A 24,223-nucleotide genomic window follows, 5' to 3' on the forward strand; every position below is an offset into this window, starting at 1 on the left:
GTGTAAAACCATATTCGAAACCAGGCTTTATCAAAATATTCTCTACTCCCCAAATTTGTTTCAAAGCTTTTTCCTTTAATAATGGTAAATTTTTTTATTTTTAATAAAATCATAATGTATATATTGCAAAAGGAATTTTTTGTACATTTTATTTAATTTTTAGAAATGTTGATGGATCAACAATTATGCCTCTTGCGGATATATTTAAAATGAATTGACATCACTGTGTAATATTTAATGCTAAATACAACTCTGTTATTAGTTTCGTTCAAATTATTTAGTTTGAGTACCACTGTCAAGATATTCTGCCTTTACTATTTTTATTATTTAACAACCAACACCATTTGTTTTTTAATATCTTCTAAAATATTTGAATATATTTTATTTCTTTTAAGCTGCCCATTAAAATACATACAATTCCATAGCTTTATAAAGTTTTTGTTAATGTAATCAAACCCAACCACATGATGTTTGTAAGGGCGCCATATCGAAAAGAGCGCTATACCGTAGATACAATAAAAACAACAACAAATAGCAATCACTGCAATTCAGCAACATTTCGTTGAGTTTCTTTAATGCATTTACAACAACAAAAAATCCTACGCAACTCAACGAATAGAGTGCGCGACTATTCAAACGCCACTTATTTCAAAAGCAAACAGCAGCGGTTCGACTCCGGATCGTAAAGATTAAATTTGTCGCTTAATTTTTTCTTTAAATCTTAATATATAAAAGAACTTTAGTCTCGTTTTAGCTATTATAAATTAAAATTTTGTTTATATGTCGTGCAATTAATAAACTTTAAAAGAAAACTAAATTAAAAATAACCTGCGTGTATTTTAATGTCAGTTTGACGAACGTCTTTAAAAAAAAGTGTTCAAAAAAAATCAATTCAAATAAAACAACATAAATTATTACGAAATAGGTTTTTTCATTTAAAAAACCTCTCGTTTAAAATTATTAACAGAATTTAAATAAAGATCGCATAAAAATGGTTGGAACCACAGTCTTAAAGCGTGTAGACGAGGTAAGTTTTTTTTTGTATTTTTCTTTTATTTCAATAGTGTTGAAATTATATTTTTTAAGTAAAAAAAAAAACTAAAGGAGCCTTAGTTTTAAAGAACGGGAAAAGTGCCGTTTATTGAAGCTGAGACTCTTTAAAAAAAACATAAATTTCCAAATTTTGTTATATGATACTTACGGTACTTTTCCTATTTTATTTTTTCCCCTCCTTGTTTTTCCCAACCAACAATAACACAATGTATCACACATCTAACCTTCCATCATGATGGCTCCTTTAGTTTAAACAAAAACAACAAAAGTTTTGTAGACTGCCGGTATTTGTCATTGGTTTTTTCTATTTTCCAATTCCAAATTTGAATACAAAATGGCGCCGCATGGAGCGGTGGCCCCTTGTTTATTTTTTCTTTAACATTTTTGAAATTCTTCCTTTTTTATAGAATGAATCTGCTGCTTTCAAACAAGTCAAAAAATTAGGTGGTATTACCTCCACTGAGGTTACCAAAAGAGCTGCATTAGGTGATTTACAAAATCGTGGTGTTGTACGTACTATCGCTGCCAAGGATGCCGCCCAAAAGGAGTAAGTATTTTGTAACATAGTTTTAATTTATTTATTTTCCATTAATTTAGAAACAAAATTGTGTAAAATGTATATTTTTCTGTTTAAAATTCAGGGTTGTTTTGTGACATTCCATCTGTCTATTCTTTTTCTTGTTTTTGTTTCTCTTTATTCAGCTTTGTTATTGTATTTAATGTTAGACAAAAAAATATAAACAGATTGTTTTGTATTGGTGCGAGAGAGAGACAAGAAAAATCTTCGTTGAGTTTAACGGATTTTTGATAATCAAACAGATCAAATTTTTTGGTATAACAAAAACATAAATTAACCCATGAAATCCGTGTTGCATTAGTAAAATGTAATTATAATAAAAGAAAATTAAGAATTTTCATAAATTAAATATGTATGTACTTGGAAAAGTTTGTTTCTGCCAACTATATAATTTTAAAGTATTTTTAATTAAATATTGTAGTTATAATATATTTTTTTTTGCTCATTTTTGATCAAATAGGAAATTATGGATGGATCTCATTAAAAATAAAAATTATACGATCAACTTTTAAAGAAATAAATTTATTTACAGCAGCTATACTATGTTAAAAATTGCTATTTTACGCCTATAACAGATTTCATAATCTCTCAAAAATCCTCTTCACATAAATGTTTTATATAAACAGCAGGTTTTATGTCCAAAAATTTGCAGAAAATTAGATTTACTTGGCGAAATTAGATTTTTTAATTCCTATAACTATGACGAAACGAAAAATTTGAATAAAAAAATACATGCATTTTTTAACCTTTACTGAATTCGATATTGTTTTCCATGGCCTTAGAAAATTTAAAGTTTTCCAGAATTTCGAAATTCCCTTCAGTTTTGTTTTTATACCTATTTAGCTGATTCACAAGAATAGGAAAAATGAGAAAAAACTCCCAACTTCTAAAATCTTACGAGTTCACTTAAAGCTTTTTTAATTTAAGTCCAATTTTTTTTCTCATCACATTTTAGCCTGAAGGATAATAATAGACTTCAAAATGCATTACGGGCCACAAAGGCACGCGTTGATACACAATGGAAAAAGACCACCACGACTACGACAAACACAACAGCAAATGCTGTAGCTGCTGCAACAAAAACAAATGTAACAACTGGAGAAGTGCAAAAAACAACAGCCGCTGCTGGCCAACGTAAAATCCTAACACGTTCCAATTCGGTGCGTTTGGGTACCAGCAGTACCACTACCACAGGACTGGGTCTACAAAGACACGCCTCATCCCATTTGCTTGTTGGACAAAATAGAGTTAAGACGTTGACCACAAAAGTGATCGAGAACAAAGTGCAACAACAAGTAAAAAGTAAGCAACAATATCAATAAATATTTGTTATATTTTTAATAAATTATTAATTAAACAATTTTATTTATCACTAGTTAAAGCTGATGTCGATGAAAACAAACAAGAGGGAGGAACCACATTGCGCCGTGAAGATAGCAATTTGTCACGCAAATCTTTGACAAAAATCCAAGCAGCCATTACACAAAAGGCAGCTGCTGCTGGCACCATTAAGCCCACATTAGTGAAAAGCACATCCAACATCGCATCAGTGCCCATCAAAAAAGAAGTACAAATTGAGAATAAAAAGGAAGATAAATTGAAAATCGTCAGTATTCAGTCACACTCTTCCAAATTGTTGGATGATGTCAAGGATATTGATGAGGGTGATGGTGAAAATTTAATATTGGTTTCGGAATATGTCAATGATATTTATGCCTACCTCTACAAATTGGAAACCGAACAGCCGGTGCACAAGAATCATTTGGAAGGTCAAACTGAAGTTTATGCTAAAATGCGTGCCGTTCTCATTGACTGGATAAATGAGGTGCATACACAATTCCATTTGGTGGCGGAAACATTCCAATTAGCTGTGGCCATTATTGATCGTTATTTGCAAACGGTAAAGGATACCAAGCGTTCGCACTTGCAGTTGGTAGGTGTAACCGCTCTGTTTATAGCCGCCAAATACGAGGAGCTCTTTCCACCAGCCATTGCTGATTTCATCTATATCACCGATGACACCTATACCGGCAAACAAATACGTCAAATGGAATTGCAAATATTCAAAGCATTGGGCTGCAATCTCTCGCGGCCATTGCCCATACACTTTTTACGTCGTTTCTCCAAGGCAGCCGATGCCGAGGATAATCATCATGCCATGTCGAAATACTTTTTGGAATTGGCTATGATTGAATACGATATGTCTCATTATAAACCATCGGAGGTGGGTTGTTTAAAAAAAATCAATTTTTTTAAATAAATTATAACTTTAATTTAAAATTTTCAGATTGCTGCTGCTTCTCTATTCTTATCACTAAATATACTAAAAGAAAATACTAATAGCTCCTGCGGCCTTAGCAATAAACACTGGAATTCCACTCTGGAATGGTATTCGAGATATTCGCCCGAGCATTTAAGGCCAATTGCCAAAAAGATTGCTACCGTGGCTCGCAATGCTCCCAGTGCTAAACTCAAGGCTGTGTATACAAAATATCAGGCCACGAAATTCCAAAAGGTTTCCATGCGTTCTGAATTATACAGCACGTTCATGGATTCCATAGTAAGCGGCAAGTAATGGTAACGATGTAGCGAACAAAGTATTACTAGTGTTAAGAATATTACCAGAACAAACAAAAAAAAAGCAAGTAAAGAAAATTTGTATTTCAAACAAATACATGATTTATTTTAATCATTTCTAATCTAACACTTAGAACAGAATCATTTTCTACATAGTCCTTTATAGTTAGTATAATTGTTTATTTTTTATTTTATCTTCTTACATTTCAATTCTATGCTTAATAATCTGGTTTTTATTTATAGATATTTAAAAAAGAAAAACATCCCCCTTATTGACAATACATTACAAATTTTGCTAATTTCAATTATAAGTATATAAACAAAACTCAATTGTATAATTTGCCCATTTAAATATTTAGAAAGCCTTAATTAAGCTGGAATTAGAAACAAACAAAATTATTGGTTTTTCACAAAATATGAAGTGATTCTTCTCCTAGAAAACATTTAATAAATTTGTTTCATTACACATCACTGCTTAAATGTGATGTTATGAACACAGACAAAATTTAAATAAACAAAAACCGTTTCAATACATAGTCCTCCCTCATTTGCTTTTAAAACTACTATAGGCGCGGCGCGACTCGGCATTTTGACACCGAATTTACTCCATATTAGGAATCTCCCCACAGCAATTTTGGCTTGATTTGCTTAACTTGGCAAAACTATGACTCAAAAAGGAGCAGCTGTATTGTATAGTTTATCTTTTAGTCTTATATCTTCTCTTTACAATTTTCAAACCACCAAATCGCATTTGCTGGCTACATAAATATGCGATAACCTTTTAACTGATCCAACTACTATTACTTCTCTTTTATAACATTTATATCTCTTAGATCTTATTTTACATAAATTTGTTTGCTTTAAATATTATTAAAATAATGTTCAAACACAATAAGCGACTGATTTTAATATTTTTTTTTTATTCATTTCTTCTTCTATAGAAAAGCAAAAACATTCGTTTATTATTTATATTTTTAAGTTATTTTTTTTATTTTCCATATTATGTTTCATTATTATTTTTGTGTATGATGAAAAATTCTCGTTCCATTATTATTTATACTTGTTAAACTCTTCAAAGAACAAATTAAAAAAAAGCTGTCTACCACTTTACTTTAAACAATAAACATTTGTTTATAAACAATTAGAAAAAGATCTTTTCGAAGACGCTTTAAGAGTTTTTTTTTGTTAAATAAAATTGGCGCTTGTGTTTATTTGGTGACGTTCCAAGTGTATGTTACACGATGTCTTTTTATTATTTTTATTTTTAAACTTTTCATTTGTATTTTTTTTTTTGTCATTAAATATTTTTTTTTTAATTAATTCATAAAAATATACGCAAAAACATTGTAAACATAAGTCAATAATACAAATTATAAAATATACAAAAATAAATATAAATTATTTTAAATAATACTTGCAATTGTTTTTAATCAGGTATGTGATGAAATTCGATTTCGACATCAAATCGATTTGAAATCAATAAAATATGTGATGTGTTTACTGCCATCGATTTGTTATATCGATTTCATATTCCATTTTGTTCTATTAAAAAAATCAAATTTACCCATGTGATATAAATCAATAATGTCGATTTCAATTCGTTTTCAAATCATTTTATTTTACTTCAACGAAAATTAGAAAAATGTAAGTAAATGTAAATTTAGTTTTATAAAGAAAATTAAATAATTGTTGTAAATTTTTTAGGGGAAAACATAAGAATTCTTTACAGGAAGATGCATTAATCCAATTTATGGAAAATCATTCTGATATAGCCAGGTTTCACAAAATGCAACAAATTAGATGTAGAAAATTTATGGATTGATTTAACTACTAATTTGAATAGCTTTGGACCGCCAATCCATGATACAAATGGTTGGAAGAAAGTAAGTAGGAAGTATTTATTCGAATGGTTTACTAAAAAATTTTACTAGGTATGGCGTGATTGGAAGGCTTGTACTAAGAAAAAAATTACAACCAACAAAAAAGAAGCGATAGCAACAGGAGGGGGACCACATAACCAAATATACATATCTAAAAAGGAAGAGATAATTGGTCAGCTTTGTGGACTGTACTCTTTAGCTGATGGAGTACAGAACTCCATATCTATAATTGGATCGGATTTATTGTCATCTGATGACGAGATTACTCCAACAAGTAGACCGGACAAACGAAAAGTGGAAGATGACATAACATGTGATAAACCTAGTACTTCTAAACGGGCATCTAAAAGAAATGATGAAGATGTAAAAGAAAGCCTTAAAGGATATATTCAAGATGATATAAAAAATGGAAAAGAGCTGTCCGATTCTTTTAAAATGCTTGTTGAAGTATGCCAAAAAAGTGATGATAAATTGCATATTATAGGAAGTAATATAAGACGTGTTTATAAATCTATAGAAAATTTAACAACAAATATAACAAATGAAATTAAAAGGCATAATCAACAAATGGAAAAGGCTGCTTTTGAAAAAAATAATCTTAAAAAGATGGACTTGGAAATAAAAGAAAAACAATTAGAGTTAGAACTTCTAAAATACCAGAAAAAATAGAAACTGTAAAACTTAAATGTCTTCCTTTTAAATAAACATTTATTTATATGTATTTATTTAAATTTTTAAATTAAACTTTCAGCAATATTATCGCGTATTATATTTGCGGAGTTTGTTAAAGTTATATCAGTCTCAAAGCTTTCAATCTCATGTCCATCCATTTCATCACTTAAATGTCCTTCCAAATCTTCAATAGGATGCTGAATTTTTAGTGTATTGCACAAGTTGTGCAAAGCGCAACAAATATTTATAATTTGTACTGTTTTTAAAGGAGAATACCAAAGTGTTCTTGACAAACACCTAAATCGACTTTTCAGGACTCCAATTGTCCTTTCGACCACGTTTCTCGCCGAAGTATGTCTTTTATTAAATCTTTGTTGACAAATAGTTCTTGGATTCCTGTAGGGCGTCATAACGAATGGTTCAAGTGGATAACCCGAATCGGCTAACAGCCATGAGCCGCGTTCTCCATTTTCATACGATGAAATAAAAAAGTTTCGTGCTGTACTCATATTGAAAATAAATGAATCGTGACTACTCCCAGGTCTAGTTGCATCAACAGCTTTAATATCCATCTTATAATCGCAAATCTAAAATATGGACTATTATGTGTGAAGATTTTTTTAATTAATTCATACAAACTTACAATCATGGCATTAATGCTGTAATACCCCTTTCTGTTGAAAAATAAATGTTCTTCTCCTGTTGGACCTTTTAATGCCACATGAGTGCCGTCAATACATCCGATAACTCCGTGAATGCCATATTTTTCATAAAAGAACTGTTTGGATTTTTTTAACTCTTCTTCTGGTGTTTTAAGTTTAATCAGCCCTGGACAAATTTTTCTTTCCAATAGTTTTAACATTTTTGTAAAGCATTTTGAAACTGTTGTTCGATGCATAGCTATATTTAAATCGTTCCCAACAGACCTTTGAAAACTGCCTTCAGCCAAAAATCTTAAGGTTGCGGCTAATTGTATTGTAAGAGGTATTGATGTACTCTTCCAATAATTTCCAATTTTATTTAAAATTATAGTGAACCCTTCTTTATTCAAGCGAAAATGTTGAACGAATCTTTGAAAATATCATTAAAATATAAAAAATAAAATGTAAAAACCACGCATACTTACATTTCATCTGGTAAATTTAAAGGATTCGATTTGTCCCTTAAAGATTTGCGTTTAATATTTTCCTTCCTCATTTTGTTTTTTTCGAAAAGAATTACAGAAATCGCTGTAATCAAAGCCATTTTATTTATATTTGATTCACAACACAAATTTATGTATATAAATAAATTTTTAAATTAATTTTTTTGTCTCCACTAGAGTAGAATTTATGACAACACAATATTGAAATGGAACAAAAATGGAATATGAAATCGATCGAAATTCATCACACTATTGTCGATTTCAAAAGACGATTTACTTTTCAATTCGGTCGATTTTCATCACATACCTGAATGTTCCTGGGGTGACAATCTTTAGTCGAGTGATAGTTAAATCATTGCAATTCATTTCAGAGTAACGATTTTATACTGTGTAAAGGCCTGTTTCACGATGTCGAAAGAAAAATGATTCGAACAAATTTGTATGAAAATTATTCGAAAGAATTTTAAATACCGTGTTTTTCATACCAAATTTTTCGATATTGTGGAACAGGCAGTAAATTATAGCGGTATTGTAATTTACAAATAACAATACAGAAAACATTAAAATAGCTTTTTGTTTTTACTATTTTTCAATAATTTTTTGTATTATAAATTTCCAATGCTAGAATGGACTTTGTATATGAATGATGATATTTTCAACACATAGAGTTGAAAGATTATCTTCCGTAATTTAATTTTAGATAAAAAAAAGTCATAGTAGACATCGGATTTTGTTCATATCATATTCGATTCGAAAGGAAATCGTTTCGATTTACAGGTTTTTGGATAACAATTTTTCAACGTAATCTCCTCTATGCACTTTGTACAACGTTACTCCAATTTTTGTATCCATTCCAAAAAATAAGATTTGTCAGGCCATGAAAATAGGAATTTTTTGGGAGATGATTTCATCGTTGTAGTCAAATCTCTTGCCGCCAAGACAATTCTTCAGGTTTGAAAACAATTGGGCGGAATTGTGAACATTTCGTAGACTAATTCATTTTTGCCATGGAAACGTCACATGCAAACGCTGCAGCCATTTCATGATTCAAAATTGAAACCACTGGGCCATGAGAAATGCCTATGGTTTCCTCGCATTTTCAATCTCCGATCGGTCAACACCATATCATGATTTTATACCCTACACCATGAGTGGAAAGAGTATATACATATAAGTTTGTCATTCCGAATCGTTTTGTCATATTAGTTTCAAATTCCAATTTGTTTCAAAGGGAAATTATCATAAACAAATGCACAGTTCTTATTTTGTTGTTTTTTTTTATAAAAATTATACGAAATGAAACAAAATTGGAATATGAAATCAATCGAAATTCATCACAACTAAATCGTTTTTGAAATTGATTTCATTTTTGAAAACGATCTTTTTTCATCACATGCCTGATTAATACAATGGGACCTCGATTATCCGTATTGGTCGGTACCGGAAGCATTCTGGATTTGGAAAATTGTATAAATCGTTCTTTGCTGAGTTTTTCTATTCCATTGATATGAATTGTGGCAGCTATATAATCAGCTGAAGATTTTTCTCCTAAGTTTGTGAATTCCATGTCGCTTTTTTGTTTAATTTTGAGTGGAATATTTTAGCCTTTTCATTCACTATTAATCCAGAAATTGGAGTTCGATCTTTCCAGAACCATTCATAAACTGCGAAATCTACTTTTGGTTCTACAGCAGTCTTTAAATATTTTCCGTTTCGAATGGGGAATTCCTCTTTTTCGTTTTATTCACATTGTGTTTGTTGTTCAAAAATAATCGAAAAAAAATGTTGCTTATAATCCCGGATAATTGAGGTAATTACGGTTAATCGATGCAAAAAATTTGAAATTGATCCAAAATTTGTTTCTTTTTCTTTCACGGATAATTGATGTTGCCGGATAATCGAATCAGGAATAATCGAGGCCTCACTATATAGACAATATGGATATCTAATGATAGATATTTCAAAGACCTTTGAAACGATATATATGTATGTATATATAACGCCATAGTAAGTCGGACCTACAATGGGTCGAATTGGGAAAAATATTTTTTAATCCAAATTTTTTAAAAAAAAAAAAATTATTGTAATTTTTTTATAGAATTTATTTTCACAATAAATTAAAAAAAATGTTTATAAAAAATTTAAAAAAAATTTAATTTTTTTTTAATTTTGTTACTTAAAAATTTTAAAATTTATTAAAAAGTTTATTAAAATCTACAAAATTTTAAATTAATTAAAATATTTTTCATTTTTGTAAATTTTATTAATAACTTAATTCAGGATAAAATTACCTTTAGCGAAATAATACAAATTAGCGTTACCGTTACCTTCTAACCGTTTCGAATTGGTAGCCAAAGTTGAAATAAATACATTTAAATATAGAATGTGGATATAAAATGAAATTTGTATTTTATTAATATGTATTATGAGTGTCCAAAAAACCGGCAAATTTAAAAAACCGATTTCAGGTTTTATCCGAAAAAGTGTTTAAATTACATTCACCCCTATCGCGAATCAATATTTCACATGAAATATTTTCCCTTTTCCTTTTTTCGATCATCAACTTTGTTCACGTGAAAAAATTCCCCTTGTTGTGAAATTTTTAGATGGAATTTTGTAAACAATAAACTGCTGTTACAAACAAAATCAACTATTGTGAATGTAAAGTTAATCGTGATATTCCCGATAGCAATTTTCCATTCGAGGGAACAAAATTTCACATGTTATTGCCGATAGGGGTGATTAAGAAATATATTTCATTAAAATCGGTTTGTCAAAAAACCAAAAAGTTAAAAAAAACCGAAACCAGTGGAGCTTACAAAGATGAAAAAACCGGTTGACCGGTTTTGGATATTCTAATGTATATGTACATATTTATGATTTTAACAAAATAGCAAATAATTTTTCTCAATAAAACTACTAGCAACAAAAATCTGTATCTTTTAAAGTTATAGTTTCCCTAATTTTAAAAATATAAAAAAAAATATTGAAACGAACAAGAGATTTTTTCCTTTTTTTATCACAAATTTCAGAGTTGTTCAGCAGATAGCTAGGTATATTCAATATTCTAAGTATAAAAACTGAAATTACGGAATATACAGGCCTGTCAGACATTTTGCTCAGAATGGGTTCAATTCCGTAGTTTTTATTCCGATCGATTTCATTTTAGGTTCTTCAGATTCCGTGGAATTTATTAATTAGAAAAATATTTATTATTATGTATTTCTGATATTAATTTGATAGCGTTTTATATATTAAAACAAAAGTGAAGTTGTTGGTGCAGAAAATTGTAATTGATAATTACAAAGAAATATCAATTTCACTTTGAAAACTGATAGTGGTTTCATTCCGAAAGAAATTTTCGTTTTACTTTTTCTGAAGAAGCGAAATACGGAATTAATTCCACTTTCGATGGGAATGGAATTCTGTGACAGGCCTGATAGCTTCAAAGGAACATATAGACGATTTAAATTATCTTTTCTAACCTTAAGTGTCCTTTTGTTTAAAGCGAAACAAACAACGATCTAAAAAAAGTCCGACATCATAAGTCAGTCCTTAAAGTATGATAAACAAAAGGAATGTTTATGTATCATTCATTACATATTGACGACGTATCATGCATCCATTCCATACTCACACAAATAAACGTAATACTTTGCATATTTCAGTAACAGCAGCTCAGAATTCGTAATAATAAGATTCTATATACATACTTACATCCATCTGTACATACATACTATGTAAGTATATGAATGCATGAATTTCTACAATTTTGTTTTTATTTTCTACAAGCGCTATTTATTAATGTGTAAAGCAATGATATGTAAAATTTTAGGCTCAAAACAAACGTATTATAAGAGAAACAACCCTGCAGTTTTAAAAATGACAATTAGCAACTTTGCAACAGCGCTATTTATACATACACCATTTTTCATTGAAAATAATTTGGTTAAAATTTTTATTTAGTGAAAAAAAAATCGGGTAAAAAATATTTTCCGATTTTTGGTGAAAAAAAAAAATGTTGGTGAGAATTTTTTTTGATGAAAAAATATCTCCCGATCACATCTACAAAAGGTTATTTTCTAACGGTAGTTATAGAGCGAAATGAAAACGATTTATCTCAGCAACGAGACGAGATAGTCGAAAACGAATTGCAGATTTTAAAAATTTGGTGTCAAAACCTAAGGTGGCATCCTTAACTCAAAATTGTCCAAAGTGCATATGGGGCACATAAACCCCCGGGCTACGATTTATTAAAAAATCCATTCCAATTATAAATTTTTTCTGTGTAATAATGCATAATATTTTGATTGTTTTCTATGTTCAGAATTGAAGTAAATCAGGCCTGTCACTTTGTTCGGAATGGTTTCAATTCCGATCGATTTCGTTTTAGGTTCTTCAGATCCGTGTTATTTTCTTAATTCCAAAAATATTTAATAATTCTGTATTTCTGATTTTAATTTGCAACAGAAACTGATTAAAAATTTTAGAAAACAAATACAGGGGGTTACTGCGTAACTCAATCCGAATACGAAAATGTGTGCTAAATGCATTGTAATTCGAAAAGATTTTCTTTCGAATCGAATTAGGGAGTAACCCCCAGGCCTGTCACACATATTGTTCGGAATGGTTTCAATTCCGTATTTTTTATTCAACGATTTCGTTTTAGGTTCTTCAATTCCACTTTGAAAATTTAAAGTGGTTTCATTCCGAAAGAAAGTTTCGTTTTATTTTTCTGAAGAAGCGAAATACGGAATTAATTCCACATTCGATCGGCATAGAATTCTGTGACAGGCCTGATAATTACAAAGAAATATCAATTCCACTTTGAAAACTGAAAGTGGTTTCATTCCGAAATAAATTTTCGTTTTAGTTTTTCTGAAGAAGCAAAAACGGAATTAAATCGGCCTGATAAAAATTATATACATACTAAAAAATTAAAATTTCCTAAGATTTTTTTTTGGATTATTGAGCTACTATTTTCACTTACTGTATTATGTACATATGTATATGAATGAACATTTACACCATGCACAACTACATTTTTTTGTTTTAAATTCTCGTATGTTAAGCACATTTATTTTAATAACATAAATACTTGTTTGTTGTTGTTGTTGTGAAAATAAATGGGTCTGTCAGTTCAACCCATAAAAAAAACAAACAACAACATATCTACTACATGTTGAGGAAAATAAATGACGGTCATAAAACCGTCAAACTCGATTTTCGAATAGGCGCACAGCAAAATACAACAAGAGAAACGAACACATACAAAACACACAATTTTATTTCTTCTTCGTGTTTACCAGTGATGTGAGCGTGACGTAATTTTCTCGCATTACGTGTGCATCTGTCGTGATTCATATAACTTTAAAAATTAATAACCAGTGAGTGAGCTAGAATTTAAAATGTGACTGCGTGCGTCGTAAAATGTTTAAAATTTCGCACAATAACTCCATTTGCATGCATAAACATCTGCTGTACCGAATTATCGATTAAAACGAACAACTTTTTATGGTCTCAGTGAAAGAATTTCGGTAATGGTATATTAGGGATAATCGGGGTTGTCATAGAATCCAATCATTGTCGGAATCGGCTTTGAAAACGAAAAAAAAGGAAAAAAAAAGTACATTTGATTTATGAAATAAATTTTTTTGTTTAATCGATAAGGAATTTAATTCTAGATCGAATATAAAACCAATAACTTTCAATTTCATGAGACCAATGTCCTTTTTCTGTCGTTTTCAACACCGATTCCGACAATGATTGGATTCTATGACAACCCCGAATGGTAATTTGTTAAAAGATATCAGACATATTAAATGACATAAAAAGGTTCTGGAATTAATTTAATCATGTGGAACAGACGAGCCTTTTTATGAATGTGAATGTGAGCCAAAAAAAGCACTCACGCGCCCATATTTACTGATTGAATGCAAAATGAAAAGAAAACAATGGCAGAAGAAAGAACAAAAACACCATTAAAACTCTGCCGCACACCTACAAACAAACACTAAATTAAAGTATGTAGATTAGGATGGCCCCAAAAATAAGGTCTCGATATTCCCAACTAAAACAAATGTTTTGTGTTAGAGCCACATATCATTTGGTCTTTATGTTCCATTCAAAGGGTATTATATTTTAAAATAATAAAAAGTTCTTTCGAAAAATTTTTGTCCAAAATATTGAGCGAAATAAGGTGACATAAAACGGAACTCATTTTGAGGTACATGTAGAAATATGCGAAAATATTCGAATCGTGAGAGGCGTTATGTTTTCTTTTAATTTCTTACACTAAACGAAATAGTTTTCCTTTACAATCCGTCATATTTAAATAAAAACAATCTGAATGATTTTATAATAAATAAAATTTAATATCGTACGTGACAGATTTTTCTCTTATAATAAAACAATATACATACATATATTCTGTAAATATGTATATCGATCATTTGCTGCAACAACGTCATAACTCAAAATCCGGGTGTTTTGAACTGAGTAATACAAAATGCGCCGTTCTTTTGTATTTCATAGTTTTATCAGTTTTAAAAAAAGTCAATTATTTTTTCTATGAGTGTTTTTTCGTTGTAAACGTCAAAATTAAAATTCATATTTTCTCGTATATTTGACAAGTAAAAATTTGGGTTAAATACAGATTAGAAAGATATTAATATCTACTATTTAAATCAGGTTTTATTTCTGAAATCGCATAATTTGTTAAAAATTTATTTAAGAAATAGCCTAAACATACCTAAAACATTAAAAAATTAAATATAATCAGTTTAAAGTATTATTTTTGTCTTTAAAATATTGTAATATGATCTAAATACTTTTATTATTTTCTTCTATTCAAATCATCTTGAAAAAAAGTTTCAAGGGTTTTTGTTTTTTCAGTCGTGGTAGCGATTCTCGTGGAAATGCTCATATATTTGTTTGCGAGAAAATCGTAAGATGTCATATACCAACATATCGTCCATAATTAGTCATAGTTATTAAGGAATACTTCTGAAAAATGGTCGAAAAAAATTTATTTTTCATATACAGACAAATCAGGCCATCTAACTTTATGTAAATTCGTCCAAAATTAGTCATAACTTCCATATAAAGTTTTATATATACAGATGTCATGTCAGCTAAGTTTATGACGATCGGCCCATATCTCCAAACTTACAAAAATTAATATCGAAATTAAAGTTAACTGGAACCTACATAATGGGACATTTTTTTATTTGAAAACTTTTAGCGCTCTATACAAATAGGTTCACCTTAATGTATGTATGTTTACCTATATATTGTTGCTGGACTCTTTAGACACAACAAGGGATGGTTAGTTTATAGTAAGCAATGATAATGTAAACCTATTTGTGTTTTTACCCATAGTTAAACACAAATATTTTTACCCATCAGTAATTCGTGACAAAATATTTTTCTGATATAGGGGTATGGTCAATTATGGACCGATGACAAAAATAGTAATCACATAAAACATGTGATTTAAAAACATAATTTAAGGTATTTACAGACGACAATACTGTGTATTAATACAGGCCTGTTCAGATCGTAAGTGGAATTAATTCCGCATTTTGCTTCTTCAGAAAAAGTAAAACGAAAATTTCGTTCGGAATGAAACCACTTTCAGTTTTCAAAGTGGAATTGATATTAGTTTGAAATTATTTGGATTTCTAATATTTTTAATCAATTTCTGTACCAAAACCAGTTTTCAAAGTGGAATTTATATTAGTTTGAAATTATTTGGATTTCTAATATTTTTAATAAATTTCTGTACCAAAACCTTCACATTTGTTTTAATATGAAAAACGCTGTCAAATTAAAATCAGAAATCCAGAATTATGAAATATTTTTGGAATTAATAAATTACACGGAATCTGAGGAACCTAAATCGAAATCGATCGGAATAAAAACAACGGAATTGGAACCATTCCGAACAAAATCTGTGACTGGCCTAAAATGCATAAGGTTTCTCAAGAAATTGTTTTTAAAAATACATTTCTTGTTTACACGTTAAGCGGGTGATTTGTGAGTGTGATGTGTTCGAGTTCGACGTCTTGTTACTTGTTAATGGGGCTGTGCGCTAACAAAATCACAAGTAATAGAAAATTTTCAATCACAAATCAGGCGAACAAATTATTCTGTGTGTGGCCAGCTTTAGTATTGAGAATAGTTTTTGTTGATTACACAGTGAACGTTCACTTTGTTTTAGTGAAATAAAATTTTTATTAAAGTTACAACTTCAAAATTTAATTTTTTGTCACGATATTTTATAAATTTTTAACGTTTTAATTCAAATTCGTATACACTTATTTTAAAAATATAGTCTTTCTTCAATTATAAATGGTTTAAATTGAATTTTTTGTAAACATTTTCTTTTTATATTTTTTTCATTTTCTTTTGTTTGACGTTATAGGGAATGTATAATTGAGAACACACTTTCTAATAATTGTACCTTGCTTGTTTTGCCATGGGGTGACACTTACACTTAACTCAAGATAATGATTGTAAACTATACTATTTTCATTCATTTTTATTTAATAATCACAAATTTGATAAAATTTAAACCTTAGCGCTCAAAACTATTTTTTCTTGGTTTCAGTAATATAAAAGTATTCAGTATTTGGATATGTATTTATAAAAACAAATAAGGCAAATAAAAATGTCAAGAAAATATAAAATAAAATTTTCAGAAAAATATCAATCAACAAAGAAATAAAATATTTGTAATACTATCGTGTAAACAATAAATGTTTTTTCGAAACGATTTTTTGAAATACCGACTGATTTTAATAATATTTTATATTTGAAAAGTGTTAATACTCAATATAGCGTCTCGAACTTCGATTAATTCTCATGCCGGCAGAACCATGGAACTAATTTCTCTATATATTTATATTAATCTTACCCCCAGTCTATACCTGATAAATTTTTATTATGATAAACGTCAAAATGGTTGTCAAGATAAAAAATTATCAGGGGGTTACTCCCTAATTCGATTCGAAAGGAAATCGTTTCGAATTGCAATGTATTGAGTTACGCAATAATCCCCCGGTAATTTTCTACATTAGTATTATTGCTTCGTTATGTGTGATTATTTTGAGTAATTTTTTTGTTTGAGTTTTTTTCTAGGTTTCTGACAACTGAGTTAGGTCTTTGACAGGAGAGTTTCCGCTCTATGTATATTCTCTATGTTATTGTGTATAACATTTCACGATTTTCAAACAACCTCAGAGAAAATATGTTCATGATTTCCATTTTTTTAAACGTTTTTATGAAAATTACATCTTAAATTAATAAACAAACTAAAAAATCCAGAAGATTCCGACTGCCTGCTCATTGTCATAGTAGTCTCTGTGCGCAGGGACCTAAACTAAGGTTTAGGTCAGGTCAGTGACAGGGCATTCTTACATTGCATGACTAAAGAAGATGAAGAATTGCCGCCTGACTGTCGACAAAAATACTAATACTGCCGCTAGTATTATGATCAAGAAGTGTATTATTAGCCAAAATCGCAAAAATGTCAGCCTGAAAAACACTACATTCATTTGGAAGACGATATGAGATGCCTATCCCAAGTTCGTCGCATAAAACACCAGAACCAAGACCAGAGATCATTTTAGAACCGTCTGTATGTCTATATTCTGGTGGCATATTCGTACACGAGATTACCCCTACACCACTGTCTCATGGAGGGAATTAAAACCTTGAACACCCTATCAAAATCTGTATATGGAGTAATGTATTCCGAAGGTTGATATACGATCGAAGGTAGTAGGCCCCTAATCCCTGCTTGGCCATATGTTCTCGATCTCAAACATCCAGATGCGTGAAGCCTCCCCAACAATGCTTTATACTACAGATTATTGCAGATACGACAGTTCTAAAAAAAGTAATATCGATCCGTATGGTTATTTTGACGTTTTATAACCACTTTTCAATGGTTGTGTTTTGCAGAGCGAGAGATACATATATAATTTGTCCCTCTTTCCAAACCACATCCATTGTGAAATTTTCTTATGTTTGTTTTCTATTGCCATATTACTGGAATCAGCTGTGTAATCTGTGCTTTATACATTGTATTTGGAAAAAAAATTCGAATCGAATTACACTATAAACCCCCGTGGGCACTTCTGATAGTTAATTTGAACTGACATACACTTCTAGGGGCTGCTCTAATTCATATTCAAACAAAAAAAATATTTTTAAAAAGTTTGAGAAATCAATGAACAATAACTATCCAATCTAATTACAATGCAATAATCTTATATTCGTATAACCCACCTTTCTGTCTCTCTCCTCACTCTCTTTCACATCGACATAAGGCTCGTCACGTGACATTTATTAATAAACATGTTCAAGTCCACGTTATTACTGTGATACGTAACATTTTGAACAAAACTGTGCAAATTTTTTGAATGATCTAATTAAACTATTTACAAATTTCCTGTGAAATGAAAACAACGTTATTTTTTTAAGATATTTTTTTGTTTGTTTAACTTTAAGATTATTTATTTATGTTTTTATTATGTTTAATTTAAACATCCACATACTCCATGATAATTATATTTTCTTGAGTAAATAAAAAAAGCAACATTTTATTTAAAGAAATTCGTTTAAAACGAATTCGTATTATCGAAACGACATTCAAACTGAACTCTTTTAGCGCGCTCTCGATTTCGTGAGAAGAGTTCAAATGAATGTTGTTCATTTTCAAAATATCGTTGAAATATACACAAATCTATGATGTAAATTTTAGTTTTTTTAGGAGACAATCACATCTAATATTTTCTGTACTTTCTTCGAGAGATTATAAAAATAAGAATAAAGGAAAACATGAACGACTTTTTTTAAGTTTTTATAAGATTTTTTTTTGGAAATTTCGATTTTTTTTTGTTAATTATTAACATTTTATTATTGTAATTATAGCTTTTTTCTTTTTTTTAACTTAATTCTTGTTTTGCAAATGACTTGTTGGTTTTTTCATTCTTTAAAAGATTTCTGTTTTTAAGTTTTTAGATGATTTTATAAGTTTATCTTTTTAATCCTGCATTTTTCTCGTATAACGAAATTTTATAATTTAATTATAAGAATAACGTGACGACGATCAACGTGTGGCTGATGACGGTTTACACTGTGAGTGTTGGGTAGTGTAGTTATGTGTAGTAAAACTGCTGTTATTTAAATGATGTTGATGGTAGTTGACTTAACCTTGGAAGGTGGACAAGAATTTGGTGACGACATCCTTCAATTTAGCGTCGGCAGCTTCAGAGATTTTGCCTTCTTGGGCAATTTGGGCCAAAAGAGTTTGTTCGGAGGTCTTGACGTGTTGCAAGAATTCCTTTTCGAACTTGGTGATCTTGGCGGGATCCATCTTATCCAAATGACCGCGGACACCGCAGTAGATGACAACAACCTAAGTAGTTTAAAACAAACAAACAAAAATGGTTAATTTATAGTTTTTTTTTTTTTAAATAGCAAACATATGATGTTGCCGTTCGTTACTTACTTGATCTTCAATGGCCATGGGGACGTATTGACCTTGTTTCAACAATTCAGTCAAACGAACACCACGGTTCAACAATTGTTGGGTGGAAGCATCCAAATCGGAACCGAATTGAGCGAAGGCAGCGACTTCACGGTATTGGGCCAATTCCAATTTCATGGAGCCAGCAACCTGTTTCATGGCCTTAGTTTGGGCAGCGGAACCGACACGGGATACAGACAAACCGACGTTAATGGCGGGACGGATACCCTTGTAGAACAATTCAGTTTCCAAGAAGATTTGACCGTCAGTGATGGAAATTACATTGGTTGGAATGTAAGCGGATACATCACCGGCTTGGGTCTCAATGACGGGCAAAGCAGTCAAAGAACCACCACCCATGGCTGGGGACATCTTGGCGGCACGCTCCAACAAACGGGAATGCAAGTAGAACACATCACCGGGGTAGGCTTCACGACCTGGGGGACGACGCAACAACAAGGACATTTGACGGTAGGCGACGGCTTGTTTGGACAAATCATCATAGATGATCAAAGCGTGTTTGCCCTTGTCACGGAAGTATTCACCCATGGCGCAACCGGAGTAGGGAGCCAAGTATTGCAAAGGAGCGGCATCGGAGGCGGTGGCAGATACAATGACGGAGTATTCCATGGCGCCGGCATCAGTCAAACGCTTGACGATTTGGGCAACAGTGGAACGCTTCTGACCGATGGCAACGTAGATACAGTACAATTTCTTGGTATCATCTTGACCATCATTGAAACGCTTTTGGTTGATAATGGTATCGATAGCCAAGGCGGTTTTACTGGAAATAGAATGAAAAAAAATCAAAAATTATACTCATTATCACTATTTTCATATAAATTTTTAAGAAACTTTAATAAGCTATTTTTTAAAAAAATTTATTCTTCCATTAATATTAGGAATTAATGCATTTCAGATTAAACATGAAAATTCCTTACCCAGTTTGACGATCACCAATGATCAATTCACGTTGACCACGACCAATGGGTACCAAAGAATCGACAGCCTTAATACCAGTTTGCATAGGTTCGCGTACAGATACACGAGGAATGATACCGGGAGCCTTGATGCCGACACGGAAACGATCCTTGGTGTTGATAGCACCCTTACCGTCAATAGCATTACCCAAAGCATCAACGACGCGACCCAACAACTCATCACCGACGGGGACATCGACAATAGCACCGGTACGCTTGACAATATCACCTTGCTTGATGAGCTTATCGTTACCGAATACGACAACACCAACGTTATCGGGTTCCAAATTCAAAGCCATACCCTTCAAACCGGAAGAGAATTCTACCATCTCATCGGCTTGGATGTTGTTCAAGCCATATACACGAGCGATACCATCACCAATGCTCAACACACGGCCAGTCTCTTCCAAATCAGCCTTGGGGGCAACACCCATAATGCGTTCTTCCAAGATGGATGAGATCTCAGCGCTACGTTGTGTGCTGGAGACATGGAGTTTACGTGCAGCTAGAGTGGCAGCGGGGTAAGCAGCTTTGCAAGCGATCTATTGTGAAGAAATTAACAAAAAAAATATATAAATTAAAATAAATAAAATAAGGTATTTTTTTTTTGGGGTGTGTTAAATAGAAAATTATGTAAAAACACAAAAACTAATGGTTTTAAAACATATTTAATTTGTTTTACACCATTTCCAATTGAGTTTCAGAAGTTGATAATTGTATTTCAGAATATTTCAATTATGTTTCAGAACTTTTCCTTAGTATTACAGAAATTTCTATTTGTTTTTCAGAAATTTCCATTTGTATTTCTATTAGAACTTTTTGAAATACAAATGGACATTTTGGAAATACAATTGGAAAATTCTAAAATACAATTATAAATTTCTGAAATACAACTAAATATTTTGGGATAATTTCATGGAAAACATTGTTAGGTTAGATGCTGGTTTATTAAGTAATAAATTTATGTTATAGATATTAATGTACAAGGACTCGTATGTGCTGTTAACATTAGTAGACATTGTATGTTGCATGCTTCAAAATATTGTAGCAATTCAGAGACAATTGATAAGATTTTGAAGGAATCAAATCAATGAATAATAGATTGCCAATAATACTTTTAATCTTGGCAAGATAAGTAAAGAATTGTATCAAATGTTTGAAAATCTAATTTGATACAGTGCCACTTGCCTTTATGTGAGGGGAAAAAAAGCAATATGTGAACACAGGAAAATTACATCGATTGGGTAGAGGGAGGGGTAACATTGAATATGTGGAAAATTTTGTGTGTAATCAAATAATCATATTTTAAATAAATTATTACTTGTGAGTTATATTGTGGATTTAAGGACAAATGCAATGTTTACTATAAACTATGTTATGTTACTACAGATTTATTGATTTTTATTAGTGTGCAAAGGTAATATATAATTATTGATTTTTCTTTTATAAAATATAGACTCAAAATTACATAAATTCTGGCATAAACTTTTTGATTTTACTATTAAGAGGAATTCCAGGGTTGTAATTCGAAAATATTTCCTTTCGAATCGAATTAGGGAGTAACCCCCTGAATGGCTCAAGGTTTAATAAAAAAATACATCATTTGTCGATCGATTATTGATTTAAAAATTATTATATTTCACTTCTAAAATCTGTATTCATAAACATCTTTTAAATTTATCAAAGGTTTATAAAACAAATTTTGTATAGAAATTTTATACATTCAAAAATTGTCTATGAATATCGGAAGAATATAATATAAAGATATATATCTGCAAAATAAGCGAATTAAGCTTCAGGTAACATTAAAAATATTTGTTTAGCCGATAATGCATCTATTAAATGCAAGTTTTTGAATGTCAAATCAGTAAAATGTGAAAATTAAGTAACATTTAATAGTTGGTCTACTAAGGTTACGTTAAAATCGACCATGATTCTACTGTAAATAGGTAAATAGCTATCCATTTATTATTGCATTTGAATAAAATGCAATAAATATATTACTATATACATTAATATAATATCAAAAATTTTAGGTTTTCTTAATTTTCATTTTTTTACCCATGTTTTTTGTAAAAAATCATATTTTTTACTTATGTAAGAAATTTTTATTTGGCCACTTAATCAGACAGTTAAATAACCAACAAAACAATACGGCAGCACATGAAAATTTTAGTGTATGAAGTTAATAGTGTCATCTCTTTCTAACACATGTATTATTATAAAACCCATAATAAAATGGAAAAATGAAATTAAAAAATTATTAAACTAATAAGAAAATCATTTTTTTTTTTAATTTTCCTTAAAATGTAATCATAATTTCATAAAATATTTTCCCATTTTATGTATTTTAATTTTATTTTTGAAACATAACCTCAAAAATAAAATCAATACACGAAAGTAGTCGTCGATGTCAGTTATATGACAGCTGAATAGTTTATATGACACCGGAGGGGAGCCGAGTGAAAAAAGTGCCGCAAAATTAAAAGGGGAATTCATTCTATGTATCAAAATTATGTAACCGGAAAATTGTCAAGTTGTTTATACATTTCATTGCCAATTTATAAAGGAATGTAAATTTTGTTACAATTTAATTTAAAAATTATGTAATTTTTCTTGTTTTTCCTTTTACTAGCGGCACTTTTTTCATACTCGACCCCATCTTTTTCACTCATCACACATTTTGCTGCAGTAGAAAAACCTAACCAAAGGTTGCGTAACCACATCTTTTCTACTTTAAAGTCTTATAAAACTCTGTATTATTTAACCAGTAATATTCTTAACTTTACAAACAACTTTAATAATTTAGCACTTTGGGTAGTTTTGTGTTTTGACAGCCAATTTAAAGAAATTGTTAATTTTTATAGTTCATTTTCACTTAACACACTTTGGGTAAATTTTTTGCACATTTTTCTTGTAGACATTTTTTCTTTTGGGGGTACAAAATTTTCGTTTTTTTATAAATTTAATACCTGTTGGGCAGCCTTTGGCAAAGAGCGGGCCACAGATGAGGCCAAACGAGCAGAAATCATCGACATTTTACTTAAATTTAATTAATTTGTCGCTGGTTGCAAAAATTTGATTTTACTTCTAATACACCCAACTCCTCTCTAGACGTATAATTTAAAGATGGTTGACGAAAATCGTTCACGTTCGCTCAACTCGACAAGAATGGTGTCTTTTCGTTAAATATGCCGTTTTACGTTAAGTTTTCCTATTCAGCCACATCGTTAAGTTATTTAATAGTTACGGAGTTGCCAGACTTACAATGAAGAGCTGTATTTTACGAATTATTATAAGAAAAATCAATGAACGTTGAGAAAGATAATAAATAGCTTTTTATTTTATAATATGGAGTTGGGCATAAACGTTCTTTTTACTGAATGAACCAGTTTGTTTAGATGTTCATTTTTATTCTGGGTTGTTGCACTGAACAAGAGTTGAACGATTTTTCTATGATACTCGTATGGCGAAGTGTATATCATTCGCAATGTTTCAAACAAATCATGCATTTTATACAGAGGTTACCTAAACAATGAGGTTACCTAAATTACTCGTAAAGCACAAAAATAGAAATTTAAAACAAATTACCAAAAACTCTTTAATTAGGTCAAATAGGGTCAACATTATGCAAGGGTTTCAGAAAGTAAAAGTTTTACATAAATTAAACAGTTGAAGGATACTAAATTCGACCACTTTTAAAACGCTTTTCACCAATTTTAGGAAAATAATTTTGAAACAATTTTTTAAACATGTGTATTGTACAAATCTAGAGCAAGTCTCTTGAACAACAACAAAACAATA

The 24,223-nt window shown here is 30.3% G+C and overlaps 3 protein-coding genes across 3 annotated transcripts; 1 reads left to right on the top strand and 2 right to left on the bottom strand.

The window, feature by feature from the left end:
- The first annotated feature begins 859 nt into the window (after nt 1-859).
- Nucleotides 860-5,620, top strand: CycB (Cyclin B). Its single transcript, XM_065513569.1, has 5 exons — nt 860-1,027; nt 1,461-1,600; nt 2,586-2,932; nt 3,007-3,854; nt 3,918-5,620. Exons 1-5 carry the CDS (start codon nt 992-994, stop codon nt 4,203-4,205), a joined length of 1,659 nt encoding a protein of 552 aa, XP_065369641.1. The 5' UTR covers nt 860-991; the 3' UTR covers nt 4,206-5,620.
- A 1,148-nt stretch (nt 5,621-6,768) lies between these two features.
- LOC135961475 (putative nuclease HARBI1) lies at nt 6,769-7,956 on the bottom strand. Its single transcript, XM_065512976.1, has 3 exons — nt 7,886-7,956; nt 7,403-7,829; nt 6,769-7,346 (listed from the first exon to the last, which is right to left on the bottom strand). Exons 1-3 carry the CDS (start codon nt 7,954-7,956, stop codon nt 6,822-6,824), a joined length of 1,023 nt encoding a protein of 340 aa, XP_065369048.1. The 3' UTR covers nt 6,769-6,821.
- Nucleotides 7,957-18,550: 10,594 nt separating this feature from the next.
- blw (ATP synthase subunit alpha blw, mitochondrial) lies at nt 18,551-23,602 on the bottom strand. Its single transcript, XM_065514164.1, has 4 exons — nt 23,392-23,602; nt 20,381-20,961; nt 19,422-20,223; nt 18,551-19,328 (listed from the first exon to the last, which is right to left on the bottom strand). The coding sequence occupies exons 1-4, from the start codon at nt 23,455-23,457 to the stop codon at nt 19,119-19,121; spliced, it is 1,659 nt and encodes a 552-aa protein (XP_065370236.1). The 5' UTR covers nt 23,458-23,602; the 3' UTR covers nt 18,551-19,118.
- Nucleotides 23,603-24,223: the final 621 nt, after the last annotated feature.

The sequence above is a fragment of the Calliphora vicina genome, chromosome 5 (assembly GCF_958450345.1).
Source record: "Calliphora vicina chromosome 5, idCalVici1.1, whole genome shotgun sequence".
Classification (NCBI taxonomy): Eukaryota; Metazoa; Arthropoda; class Insecta; order Diptera; family Calliphoridae; genus Calliphora; species Calliphora vicina.

Excerpts from the sequence above, each read along its gene's own strand:
- LOC135961475 (XM_065512976.1), bottom strand. The coding sequence starts at position 7,956 with ATGAGGAAGGAAAATATTAAACGCAAATCTTTAAGGGACAAATCGAAT. Across the intron at positions 7,830-7,885 it reads TTAAATTTACCAGATGAAAT|ATTCGTTCAACATTTTCGCT; the intron begins GTAAGTATGCGT and ends ATATTTTCAAAG. Across the intron at positions 7,347-7,402 it reads ACAGCATTAATGCCATGATT|ATTTGCGATTATAAGATGGA; the intron begins GTAAGTTTGTAT and ends TCCATATTTTAG.
- CycB (XM_065513569.1), top strand. The coding sequence starts at position 992 with ATGGTTGGAACCACAGTCTTAAAGCGTGTAGACGAG. Across the intron at positions 1,028-1,460 it reads TCTTAAAGCGTGTAGACGAG|AATGAATCTGCTGCTTTCAA; the intron begins GTAAGTTTTTTT and ends CCTTTTTTATAG. Across the intron at positions 1,601-2,585 it reads AAGGATGCCGCCCAAAAGGA|CCTGAAGGATAATAATAGAC; the intron begins GTAAGTATTTTG and ends ATCACATTTTAG.
- blw (XM_065514164.1), bottom strand. The coding sequence starts at position 23,457 with ATGTCGATGATTTCTGCTCGTTTGGCCTCATCTGTGGCCCGCTCTTTG. Across the intron at positions 20,962-23,391 it reads TGCCAAAGGCTGCCCAACAG|ATCGCTTGCAAAGCTGCTTA; the intron begins GTATTAAATTTA and ends TCTTCACAATAG. Across the intron at positions 19,329-19,421 it reads CCATGGCCATTGAAGATCAA|GTTGTTGTCATCTACTGCGG; the intron begins GTAAGTAACGAA and ends TAAACTACTTAG.